Source organism: Gopherus flavomarginatus, chromosome 1 (assembly GCF_025201925.1).
Source record: "Gopherus flavomarginatus isolate rGopFla2 chromosome 1, rGopFla2.mat.asm, whole genome shotgun sequence".
In the NCBI taxonomy this organism is placed as follows: Eukaryota; Metazoa; Chordata; order Testudines; family Testudinidae; genus Gopherus; species Gopherus flavomarginatus.
The window spans coordinates 78,291,461-78,305,450 of NC_066617.1; the positions used below are offsets into that span (position 1 = coordinate 78,291,461).

At 40.2% G+C, this 13,990-nt stretch overlaps 1 protein-coding gene across 9 annotated transcripts in view; it reads right to left on the minus strand.

The window, feature by feature from the left end:
• Window positions 1–13,990, minus strand: part of PPFIA2 (PTPRF interacting protein alpha 2) — a 655,361-nt gene that overhangs the window by 23,259 nt on the left and 618,112 nt on the right. For all 9 annotated transcript variants that reach the window (XM_050934433.1, XM_050934482.1, XM_050934424.1 and 6 more), the window contains 3 exons: window positions 11,103–11,303; window positions 7,668–7,730; window positions 5,976–6,005 (listed from right to left, as the gene is read on the minus strand). In XM_050934433.1, coding sequence (XP_050790390.1) covers window positions 5,976–6,005; window positions 7,668–7,730; window positions 11,103–11,303 — 294 coding nt within the window. The remainder of the gene's footprint in view (window positions 1–5,975; window positions 6,006–7,667; window positions 7,731–11,102; window positions 11,304–13,990) is intronic.

Genomic DNA, 13,990 nt, shown 5'->3' on the forward strand with positions numbered 1-13,990 from the left:
ATAACAGTGCAACTGTTTAGTTTAAAATGCCAGGCTTTTTTATCCTTGAGAAAAACCACAAGCCATCAAGATGATTTAACTGTTGATGTTATACCAATTTGACATTAACGACCATATGATGTTACAGTTTTGCTCAGTGGGCAATGTAGTTGTAAACTTTGAAACCCAATTTTACCTTCACTCAAGTGAAAAATATTCAAACACCAATATTTGTTTCAAAAAAGAGTCTAATGTGCATGAAGTAAATACATAAAAACAAACACTGATGTGCAGGAGGAACACTGTGTTTCTTGCTATTATACAGTATATATATATTATCTTTCTATACAAATAGTCTTCCCTTAGCTGCTGACATCTGCAGTAGTACTTTGCTGTCACTCTCTTTTTAGTTGGATAGTTTTTTTTCACTGAAATCCACACATTTCCATGAACCAAATGCAAACATTTCATTTGCCTCTAGCTGCTTTATTTACACCACTACCTTGGAAAAAGTTAATTGAATTTCCTCTAAATGTAAAGAGGTTGCTCTTTCAAGTGTAAAATATAATGAAGGGAGTATCCATGCTGAGCTTGCTCAGGGAAGCTGCACATTCACCTCTGGTCTAGCGTTCTGGTGCAAGGCCCTCTGCCCCACTCTATGGGGGAGTGGGCAAGCAGGGGGAGCAGTCATGCTGTGGGTTGTCTTTGCACCTTTTGCATGACATGGGGGAAAAAGGCTCTGTGCTGCCCCCAAATGGCTAGTGTGTAAAGCAGTGGACCAGAGGTGGTGCCATGGGATCAAAACTCTGGACACTTGAGAACCTAATTAGAATTCAAAACATTTTAAAACAAGAAAGCTAGTCCTTTTGGTGTAGGGAGAGAACACTAACCTAACCTTGGGTTAGGAAGACAGAGAGGGATTTGAACAGTTACACACATGGAAAAAGACTTCCTAACCAAGTTGTATATGTGACATTATGCCCCATATTCTTCATAGAAATATTGTTATGATATGAATATGGCATAATTAAGATATATTTTTGGCAAGAGGGGTCATGTGAGATATCAGTGGAAAGGTTATAATTCACTGAATGTAATTATCCATCTGTGTGCATGTATCATTTCTGTATCTGAAATTAGGGGTATTGACTATATAGCAATTACAACTGTGTATGTACTTGGGGGAATGCCCATCAGACAGTAGGCAATGAGCCTGGATGGACCATTAAGAAGGACAAAAGAACTTTGAAGATACTAATCTCCTGCCTTCCTGAGAAGCTTCCTGGGATGCTGCTTTGACACTACAAGGTCAAGGGGGAGGGGGCGGGCAAAGAGCTCTGCATATCTCCTCCATTTTGAGGGAGAGGACGAATTTATGAGCTTGCACTATATAGATCTCTATACAGTGCAGACAGTACAATTTTTGGTTTGTATCCCAAAGGAGATGTGCACTTGAGCGCTGGGTAATCCCTGAGCTGATTCTTCACACACAGAGCTGATCTCAGTGTCTCTATGACCATTTGCAGCTGGGTGTGTCCCTACTTGCGTGTGCTAGAGAAGGCTTAAGGGCCTGGCACAGCGAAACAGGGTGAGGGAGCCCAGGCTGGTGGAACGGTCAGGCTCAGTGGGACCCCGGAACATCAAGTGGTACCTTGAAAGGGGTGTCCAACCCGTCACAGTATACAGATAAAATTATGGGCACATCAAGGGCTTGTCCTCACTAGAGTTTTTTTTTACCCTGCATCAATTGCTTGTCAGGCTAATTGTAAACCTCAAATTTTGTAGGCTGGTATAAGTATTTAGGAAGTATTCAGAGTATCCTTTATCAAGATGTTAATTATGGGAGTTAATTGGAAAACAATTAACGGATATTTAAACAACAGAGCAGATAATTTCAAAGCACTGGATATGAACAACTTTCATTGTCAAGCTGCTGATCATGGTTTGAATTTGGGAGGGGATATGGGGCAATATACACACAGTTTCCCGGAGCTGCCATCTTGTTATCTAGAGTCTCAGCTTCTTTTAAGAAGTCTCTAGCTATTTCAGTTATGAAGAAAACCTTTAAAATATACCCAAGTGTAACTGATGTATGAAAGTTTGCCTGAGTCTGCATCCAGCCTGTAAGAATAGCACTGAACTGTGGTATTAATTTCAATGAGGGTGATTATTCAGATGGAAAATAATAATAATTAAAATGTTGCTATTGTGAACTTCACTGCTGATTCTGTGTAAGAAAGAAGGACTAGTATATTATGAAGATCTGTGGCATGTCAAGTGAGTACAGCTTGGTTTGTGAGTACAGTTTGGAAAGGTACCACTAATTTTTTCAGTTTGCCCCCTAAAGTTAATAGGTATAATAGCTAAAATGATGATGCAGAGGCTGACACCTAATCATGAGAGTAAACTGGGTATATATGAAGGGATGTGTCAGTCTGAGGGAAAGAGGGATGCCAAAACAGAGAAAGACCTGACAGCAGCTGGACAGACACAGAAGTCTAAGAATATAAATATTTGATTCTCTGACCTATCTGAAACCATAAGCTTGTGCCCTAACTAGGCAGGGCTGCTTGTAGATTAAAATCTGCGATTTATATAATTTTACCTTGGATTTTCTCTCCATTTTCTAATAAAACTTCTAATAAAATCCTGTTATTTTGTGTGAGTGTGATGAATTTCAGGTAAGCATACTGCAGCCAGGTCTTAAGAGTTAGCTAAAAGTGGGTCCAGTTCTAGTCACTCTCTTCATACATGATTTGGATAATGGTGTAGAGAGTACATTTAAAAAGCTTGCAGGCAATACCAAGCCAGAAGGGATTGAAAATGCTTTGGAGGGCACGATTAGAATTCAAAATAGGATAAAGCCTGGAGAAACCGAAGAAATGATTTGAAGTAAATAGGATGAAATTCAATAAGGACAAATGCAAAGTACCCCACTCAGGAAGGAATAATCAATTGCATAAATAAAAAATGGGAAATGACTGCTTAGGAAGTACTGCAGAAATGGATCTTGGGTTATAGCTGATCACAAATGGAATATGTCATCAATATAACATTGTTGAAAAAAATGAACATCCTTCAGGGATGTATTAGCAGGAGTGTTGTAAGTACAGTGGTGCAAGTAAGCAGGTATGGTCAGGTATGCTGTACCATTGAGATATTTATTGCCAGTATGTTGTACTAGGAAGAACCATTTTCAGAACTGCAAGGCTCCCAGGAACCACAGCTGTACCGCCCCAAGCCCCACCCACAGGCCTTCCACACAGCTGCATCTCTTGTCTACGGTCTGTACAGCCCTGCTGGAGGTCAGGGCTGGGGGAGGCACAGCTGCACTGGAGGTGCTGTCAGCATGGGGCAGCCAATGCTCCTTTAGCCCCTGCGGTTCCCGGGAGCCCTGCAGGTCAGAAATCCATATCTGGCGCAGCGGGATAACAGAGCCCCCCAGGTAACATGGGATGAGGAGACCGTGGGGGGCCCCAGTCTGGGGGCAGGAAGGAGTCACATAGGCAGTCACATGCCCCCCCCGTTAGCTGTTGCCCACTTTGTGTCCCTCCCATGAGTCGCCTAGGAATATCAATAAGAATTAAAATCTACTTGCACCACTGTGTAAGTGCAACACAAGAAGTAATTCTTCCACTCTACTCAGTACTGATAAAGCCTCAACTGGAGTATTGCATCCAGTTATGGGCATCACACTTTGGATGCCCAGAACTGGACACAATACTCCAGTTGAGGCTTCATCAGTACTGAGTAGAGCGGAAGAATTACTTCTTGTGTTGTACTTACACAGGACAAATTGGAGAAAACCCAGAGGGGAGCAACAAAAAATGTTAAAGGTCTAGAAAATATGACCTATGAGGAAAGACTGCGTTTGTTCAGTCTGGAGAAGAGAAGACTGAGAGGGGACATGATAACAGTCTTCAAGTACATAATGTTATTATAAAAAGAGGAGGGTGATAAATTGTTCTCCTCATCCACTAAGCACAGGACAAGAAGTATTGGGCTTAAACTGCAGCAAGGGAGATTTAGTTCAGACATTAAGGAAAATTTCCTAACTATATGGGTAGTTATGCACTGGAACAAGTCACGTAGGGAGCTTGTGGAATCGCTGTCCCTGGAGATTTTTAAGAACAAGGCAGACCTGTTCTTAAAAACAGGTTCTTAAAACCTGTTCTTAAAAACATCCTGTCAGGAATGACCCACATAATACTTAGTCCTTCCTCAGCATAGGAGACTGGACTAGATGACCTACTGAGGTCCCTTCCAATCCTACAATATGGTGATCTGTGATTTAAAAGGACTCGGTAGTATATGGTGTGGTTTTCAAATAAAATAATAATTAATAAAAAAAATCTTTGAAATTGTGTAATATGCTGAAAAGCTTCTACATTAATGGTTTAGCTCCAAGAACTAGCACAATTTCCTTGACAGCTGTGTCACCTCAGCATGCTGCAATTTGGGTTATCAAAGTGAAGCCAGTCTGCTGTGACTGTTGATCCTAAACACAATTTGCAAAGGGTATTCTTTCTAGTAGTTCCTGGGCATTCAGCCTTTAGTGTAATTAATAGGGCCTTTCAGCTTTCAGATGTGAAGTACATGATGGTTGTAGACCAGTGTTTCCCAAATTTGTTCCGCCGCTTATGTAGGGAAAGCCCCTGGTGGCCAGGGCCAGTTGGTTTACCTGCCATGTTTGCAGGTCCGGACGATTGCTGCTCCCACTGGCTGCAGTTCGCCGTTCCAAGCCAATGAGAGCTGCTGGAAGTGTTGGCCAGTACGTCCCTCCACCTGTGCCGCCTCCTGTAGCTCCCATTGGCCTGGAGCAGTGAACCATGGCCACTGGGAGCCACGATCGGCTGGACCTGCAGACACTGCAGGTAAACAAACTGGCCTGGACCGCCAAGTGCTTTCCCTGAACAAGCGATGGAACAAGTTTGGGAAACTCTATTGTAGACTTTACATGCAGAGCATCTAGGCCCACATTTTTAGAGATATTTAGGCACCTAACTCCCATTGAAATCAATGGGAGTTAGGTGCCTAAATACCATTAAAAATCTGATCCTGTATTCTATAAATGACACACACAATGAACCTCCAAAAATGGATACAAAAATTGTGTAGGCACTTGATTGTACATTCAGTTACCTCTGCTGCACATACATATAAATGAGGATCTTAGTTTACTATGAACCAACCACAGGATGGTGTCAGGATGCCTTCAGCTGACCTATCATCCTTTCTCCCCCAGAGTTTACTGATTGTTTCATCAAGAAGAGGGAGCATGCCATCTCTGTGACTTGGATGGCCTTCCACAGACACTGGTGGCCAGAACAAGCGAGGTCTTTTTTCTGTGCTGGCAGAGCTTGAAAGACATTGCCAGTAGGAACAGGAACCATACCTGCACCATTCACAACAGCCTGACATTAATATCCCATCTGGATAAGCAGCACATAAACTCAGTTTGTTGTGACCTAATTGCCCGAAACTTGGGCATGTGCTTAGGAAAAGGTGTGCTAAGGACAGTGTGGGAAGGACATGAGGCATGCAGGGCCTTACTACTGAGTACACGCACACAGGCCCACCGACAATTCTGGGCCCCAGGGCAGAACATGCAGTGGGCCTGAGCACACTCTTCGGCATAGCCAGGGTTTCTACATGCCAGCCCAGCTGCCTTTGCCGCTTCCAGTACCACCCAATGCACACCAAGGATTGTGTTGAGTCTCCTTAAAATATCTGGTTACAAGAGATCGTAGCAATTTATATAAAGGAAAATATTTGCTGCAAATATGCTATCTATGTTTTATGTAATAAACCTGTCTAGAAAAGATTTTTTTTAAATTAAAAATGTAAAAGATACTCATTATACTTAACTTAATAGGAGGAAATCACGCATTAGACTCATACAATAGCTGATAAAATGTTACAAGGTTTTCTACACTATGTTAATTAAATTATTATTAGTGTTCCATCCCAAACGTGTAAAGTCAAAAGGTTCATACCTGGGCCCAGCTGCCTTCCTCAGACTCTTTCTGTATTACCAGCAAGGAGCCATTAGAAAAGCAGGTAAAAAATACAATAAACACAAGTCAAGAAGCAAAAGGTGATTATAATGCAAATGTTAATTAACAATTCTAGTTCAAAGAAAAATGTACAAATAAATATGCTGATAATGCATTTAACCTAGTGTCAATGGCAAACTTCTTAGCTAAACTACAAAACTGACACCATTATAATTAAGGTTGAGTAAAAAACTTCTTAGTACTGACAAATCAAGAAAATATTAAAGATATAAAAAAAGCCGTCTTAGTTTTGTGAAATGTTACAAGTTCATCTCAAACTCCCTTGGTTGTTTTCACAAAAGCAGCTACTAAAGTCAAAATTTTGCCATTTTGTCTAAAAATATTGAAAATTAGGGGTAACCCACTGTTTTGTCCAGCAAAGTCTCAAAACATTCATAATGTAAAGCCGTGTTTACAGGCAGAATGGTTGAAATTTTGCCCTGATTCAGATCTGTGAATACCTGTAAAGCTTTCGTGTTTGACTTGCACATACTTAACAGGCAAAGTAATAGTTCCATTCAATTGTGTTAACAGTAACATTTTTTACAACACATTGCAATAAAGCTACTCACTTTCTTGTACCAAAAGTATGTGGTTTTTTCCTAGTCAATTTTCCAGGACTAGCTCTGTTTGTTGGTGCTAAAGGTGCTGTTATTGTGTTAGTGTTTTCTTTACCAATAATGATAAAGCTGAGAGGAGGCTTGGTTGTAAAAAATAATTGGTAAGGAAATCACTCCATGAAATTTATAGTGAATATGTAAAACATTATAGCAAATGAAAATGTGTAACAAATCCAACTTTGCTGCATTAAAATGTAGATTTAGCACCTCTCCTGCTATTTATGGGCTGGGCTAACCGTAAATTATTCTGAACTGAGGATAAGGTTTCATACATCTTTTTTTTTTAAGATCAGTTAATTGCTTACAAGCATGGTCTCATGCTGGCATAGAAAAACCTTACCTTTGAAAACAAAATATAATTCTAACCCTGAGGTTTTAGGGAATGAAAAAAATCTGAGCCATTAACTGGGGGATACATATTGCCATACATTTTAAGTCTCTACCAAAATCAGTAAGTCGTTTGCCAAAAAATCAATAGCACAATAGTCACCCCAAGTCCCAGAAATGTGAACAACCTGGTCTGGTTTTCAAAGAGAGAATTCTAGCTAAAGCAATTTTGCCCTGATTACATACTGTTGAGGCTTCCTCTAGATTAACATCTCTCAGTCTCATCATTATCGCAAACTTCTATTTAAAGTGATACTGGAAAGGAGGCTTAGGGGCAGGTGCGGTACTGAAATTGCTATAGACTCATTTTTAACAGACTAGATTTCGAATTGACAGTGTTCCCTTATGCATATTCAACAGAGCGTGACATCCAAATTAATGTTTCAGAAAATGGAACTACAGTTGTACAGTGAAACTTCAGTACTGTGTGCAAGTTAATATAGTCTCTGTGACTAATACATTTGGTATTTTATTTTTTAGGGAACTGTTATGTTTTCTCGAACTGTATATTTGAGAAACAATCTACAGGTGATCTGACAATTGTAAACAACTACATACATTTCAGTTGTGTTCTTGGTATTAAAATAAATATCACTGTTGTTTAAATAAAATTGGAAAGACTAACCGTTTTGGCTGGAGCTGCAAGATTTTCCATTTCTTCATGGGTCACCCAAACATTGCCTGAGGGCTGTTAACAAGGCCCACAGGGAAGCAGGTAGAATCCACATTAGGTAAGCAGTGTTAAAGAAGAAAGGCAGCACCACTGTAAGTTAACAGCGTATAGCATCACAATCAGCACAACCATGTTCTTGCCTCAATCGAGCTGCAACTAGAGAGAACTTTAGACAATTTGCTTTACTAAGATCGTAACAGATGATTGTTTATTAACCAGAACTAGTGGATGAAATGTCTTACTCCTAATGTGGTGGAAATTCTCTGAATACCATTACAAAGAAAAGAATAACAGTTAAAGCGAGTATATCACACAAAGCGCCAACAGAAGCTTTTATGTGGTACTGAATCCTGAAGAGAGTTCTAATTTGGTGATGAATTTCCAGCCTAAAAATTCTGCACACATACTGCAGTTGCATTGATAGTAACTGAAATTTACAGAGAGGCAAAATAAAAAAAATGCTGCTTGAGAATTTATCAGAGTTTGATTTAAGAATACTTATTTTGTATATTTTGGTCATGTGATCCTGACAATTTGGGTTTTCATGTTTTTAAAGCTTTAAATTCTTGAATCTCAACACCTACACTTATTAAATAGTTATTGTCTGACCCCCGTTATGCCCCTCCCCCAATTTCCCACAAAGGTCAAAATTTAAATTGATAAAACTTTTATGCAACTGTGAACATTTAAATAAATAAAAATAGTATATAGTATGTAGTATAACATAAGTTCTCTTTCTCTACAGCTCTGTATGTCAAACATTTTTGAAGAATTTCTTTTAAGCATGTTCGCTTTTTCCCCTCATTCCATTGTTTTTAATAAGGGTTAGAGTCTGACTTGCCCCGGTGTGACCAGGCAGGGAAGTAAGGGGGTTCAAGAGCTGGCTGAGCACACAAGGGCAAAGGCTGCATTAAATTAACTTCCTTCTGGGGAAAGAGAGAGGACAGAGGAGTTCTGACTCACAGTACAGCTGTGTACCACCCATCCCTCACGGCTAAGTGCAAAAAGCCCAATCTACCCTAATATTTCTAGCCTGAATATGTGACATCTTATCTGGTAAATGTCAATGCTTTTCTTCAGCTGTGTAACGATATATTTTAAAGGTGCCTCAGTAATGAGAATAGAGAAACAGAGATGTTCAGGGTAAAATTTGACTTTCAATGAACTCAGACTTCTCAGTGCCTGAGCCACTTTTGAAAATGGTATTTAGGTGTGTTTGTTTGAAAATTTACCCTAAGTCATTATGGTTTTTTGCTATTGTCTTCAATGAGCACAAGATTCATCCTTGAATGAGGAAAGCCATCAGATTTTGAGTACATATGCCAGATTCTTAGGGCCAAGTTACTGATAACAGTACCTTGGACAGTACCACTTCAAGGAGGAGCTCTCTGAGTAGTAGAAATCAGCTCATTGGAGGAATAAGGTCCTCCTCAAAGTAAGAGTAACAGAATTTGCCCTTAGCAGTTACTGGAATAGTGGACATATTTTGATTGCATGCCTAAAGCTCTAAAAGATGTTTAAATAACTTAGGGATCAAAAACTACCAGTATGGGCACACTATAGAAAACTGATTGTGCAGATCAAGTGGTGCAGAATTGTATGTGACATCATGACAGCACAAACTCGAGCAGTATTGTAAAAGTCTTATAGCCACCTGATCATGCAGTGACTTACAACTACTGTTTGTTCAAGATACATTTCACTATGACATAAAATTCACCTGCTCAGATCTGTGTCTGCAATTGTTTCCTTAAATTTTAAATCTATTGCTGAGTAACATAATGTATGTGCAGCACAGTTCATTATCATTGAGCATTTAAAATATGGAAATTAAGAAGTTAGAATATGGAAGTTAAGAGAAGGTAGAGAAATATTCAAATATCCCCACTGTTCAAACAATCTCTTCAATGAAAGAACAAGTGTAATATTTACACTGCACATTTAAAAATCTCCTTAATTCTGTCCCCATATTTCAACCCAGCTTCCACTTATAGACCTGAAAACAATTTACATAAAAGGAACTGTACTTGTATTTGCAGCTGACTAAAATTAACATGTACCAGAGGCTACAAAATAGCTTAGTCTCTAGAAAGTTCAAAACTCACTTTGCAGACTCAAGAGGTTTGTATACAAGGGTTTGAATGAGCATCCAGACTTTTGGATGGTGATCCAATCCAAGGCTCAGTGCCCAAATGGAGAAGTGGAAGTATTAGTATTCCAGTGTCCCCCTTTCCCAGGCAGCATGCTGCCCCTGACCTTCTTCATTTTCAATCAGCTTCCCTTTTTCTGACAGGAAAATACTATACAGCATAGGGAGATAACCACGCAATACAATGTACTATCCTTAAATTTGAGTGTTGTCTTAGATTTTCCATTTCTTGTTCCCTTTTTTCTTTTCTCCCCTTTTCTCTCACTTTGATTCATTTGCCTCACCTCTTTTTCCTGCTGCCTAATGTTCTCCTCTCTTGACTTTCTTTCCACCCTTTTTTCCTTCAGAGTCTCTACTTCTCAGCCTTTCCCTTCACCACTTCTGCACAATTCCCATCTGTCCAAGCCCCTTTTCTCTTTCTCTGACCTCCAATATCTCTTTCTAGGCCCAGTTTTCTCACCTTGCTTCCAATCACCTATTTCTTAGCGTTCACCATCTGTCATTCTTTCTCTCCCCTCCAGCGTGGCCCCTTTGTTCTCCGTCTCCCCTCTATGCACACACTTACCATAACACACACAGGATTCTTACCCTCTCAAATTCACTTCCACTCCTCACCTTTGTTCTCTTTCAAACAGGCTTCTCCTATATGCACTCTTCTCCTGCCTGCTCTCTCTCCTCCCATCACCATACCATTATACACAGAAAATAAAACACTTTCTATCTCTCTTCCTTCTTCTCACTACATAGTCACATACTCTTGCTGCCTCTCCTAGGGAGGAAAGATAAGCAGGAGGATACAGTAGATCCAGGCTGGGGGATAACTGAAAAAGGTAGAAGGAGGGAGAGGCAAGAATATTCTATGGGAGGAAAGAGCCAGGGCAGGAAAAGTATCTGGTTCATTTGGGGAGAGGATGTGACTTGGAGAAAGGGAAAAATAAAACATCTGCAAAAGTACAAGTAAGATTCCAAACGTCAGGTATCTATGCATAGCACGTGTGAGCATTTTGAGGTTTGCCCTTCCCTCATATTGATCACTAAGGTAATTTCAAGGTTAATCAGAAGCACGATGTTTAAAAAATATATTGTTTTACAGGAAAGTATCAGTGATCAACAAGCAAGTAAAGGCACTTTCAGGGCAATTCAGACTGATTTTGATTTGGTTTGTACTACACAGCTTTTGCTATGGATTTTGATATAGTGTCAAGTGTGAGAAAGAAAGTTAGCTGAACGTGACTCACTGTTCTAGAAGTGGGAGGAGCTGATGGACTCGTAAGTGATACCATCTCCTGGATTGCTAGTCGGAGTTTTAAGCGATGGAGAGGGTTGCTGATTCCAATTTCTCTCTGAATCTCAGTATCAGACAAAGCAGACATTATGGCTCCACTCTTCACATTTGCACGGCAAGCAGCAACATACCATGCAGGCATTCCCAACCACAGCTGTTGAGAAAAAAAGTCACTAGTTTAAGACACTAGAACTCAATTTCTGAGATTTCATACATGATTTAGTTAAAGACACCTGCCATGTGAATTACTATGGTAATGGTCAAGCACTCAAATTACCAGTTTGTGAAAGGCCCTTTTGCGCATGCAGATTCAGGCATTGCACAGGCAATAAGTGTGATCAAAAAGTGATTTTGATGTTGTGAAATGGCTTCGGAATTCTGGACCTGAGCACAACTGGAGATTTCATGTTAGCTCTCCAGTGTTCCACAACCATACCAGGAATGTCAAATACAGATATGTTTCCTAGTGCATATCTATATTCCAGCTTGAGGAGACATACCTGCACTAACTCACTGAGAGCTAGTGTGTGGAACATTGAGTATACCCACAACAGTGAGAGCCACTGACAGGGTAGCTACCTTGAGTACTTACCTAGCACGGTGGATGGGTTGTGCTCAGGGTGGCTAGTCCCTTGCGCCATGGCTTCTACACACTATTTTGAATGTGCTAGATCAATGAGTGTGAGCATAGGTATGTTTCCTTGAGCTCAAAGTAGAGACATATGCAAAGTGTTTTCAGAGCCGCTCAAAATCCCTGCCTGCAATAGTTCTACTATTCTTTTCCTGACCTCTAATGAGCAGAGACTGACCATACAACTGAACTGTGCTCAACTGTTCTGCATTCTTCTAGGCATGCAAAAACACACTGCCTGTTGTGACCCTTATTATGACTGAAACAACACCCAGATCTTCTTATCCACAGGAAAGAATTCCGTCTCAAAGAAATACATATGTGAACCCTCCAAAACACGGTCCCCTCAAAAAACCAAACACCCTCCCCCCAAAGCAGGGAGCTCCTAGTCACAGTATGAAATACATTCGATTATAATGAAATGTGCAGAAGGAGGACCAAAAGACATAACTTGACAACATTTTCAGAAGTGACTAGTGATTTTGGGTGCTCAACTTGAGAAATTTGTACTTTTCAAATATAAGGTGTAAAAAAGCTCATTTCAAATTAATGCATTAGCTACTGGTAGTGTACAAACATTCTTTTCTGTTCTGTTCCCTATACCACACCCATCAGCATGGAACTGAGTGCCTGCTGAGCACCCATAATACTGTACCATTAAGGATTACATTTTCAAGATTGTTCACTGATTTTGGATGTCCAGTTCAGGATACGAGGTCTGGATTTTCATAGATTAATAGATTCCAAGGCCAGAAGTGTCCACTGTGAACTAGTCTGATCTCTTGCCTAACACAGGCCATAGAACTTCCCTAAAATAATTCCTCTTTGACCTAGAACAATTCCTGTTTGAGCTAGAAACATTTTCACAGGTGCTAAGCATCTGCAGCTCTATCTGAAGTAAATGGGAGCTTCACATGCTCCACATCTCTGAAAAATCGTGTTCTGTGTGTCTCAAGTTGAACATTCAAAATTAAGATATAATTTTGAAAATGTAAGTCTAAATCCTCTCCAATGTCTTTGGATATTAGAAGCTGTTTTACCAAGAGAGAAAATGTAGGAAAGAAAATTTTTTTAAACACGGCATCAGTTAATCCACATGCACCTGGAGAGCCATCTGGGACAGATAGAAGTGTGTCTGATTTAACAGTCTCCTACAGTGAAATGAAATACTCAACATTAGACCTACATCATCAGGTTGGAAATGTATACCATAAAGACAGCTGTGTGATAAATTTCATATGTTGGGGGGAGGAGGCGGGGAACCCCAGGATCTACTAAGAGATAAAAATGTTCATTATAGAGAAAACTTATTTTTCCGCAGGTGCAGACTTGGGTACAACACCTTATCCTTTTGGAATTTCCTCCAACTCCCTCAGGCTGATGGAGTGCCCTTTTGCACAGTATTGTGCTTGGTACTAAGCTGTAGTGCACTGAACTACAATACCTAAATGCCACTAAAACTGCCCGATGTGTCAAGGGATGATGCGGGAGGCAGCTATCTGCAAGGATTACTTGGCATGTTCCATTAGAATAGGGGTTATGAAAAGGCAAAATGGCAAGATTCCTTCTCCCCCTCCAGTATTTGCTTCAGATGTAGACCTAATATGATATTCTGTCAAGCATCACAACATTCACTAACGCAGACTTCTGAAAATGAATGAAAAGATCACCGAATTGTTCTCAAATCTTATGAAAGTTCCTATTTTTACCATATTAAAAATCAACAAGTAAAAACTAGAAATTTTGCATGAAAATAGACAGACACAGACTTTACTCTTGGATGTCACTGAGTTCCATACTGTCCTTTTCCATAGTAGGAGTGAAATTTTCTGATGGCTTGTCACTGGTACCACTGTAACTTGCACATCATCATAGTCTGTCAGAGGACCAATTACTTAGCACTAAACCTTACTGAGGATTAATAAAAATGCTCAGCAATATGGAGGCCTAAGCCACACTTCAAGAATACTAACCCTTCTGACTACAGTTCAGTGATTTTAAAGAAACATATCACTCATTGTTTTTTAAAATGAAGACATTCTGAAGAGCCAGACTGGGACAGGTGCACAAAAGGTCAGAGGGAGGGCAAAGAGCCCACACCTCAGATGGCCCACATAACGGGCCGCTACCACCACAGTTCCAGTGCCCAGGGGAATTCAGTCAGATCCTCCATATGCCCCATGAGGAGCAGAGGGCTACAAACAGGATGG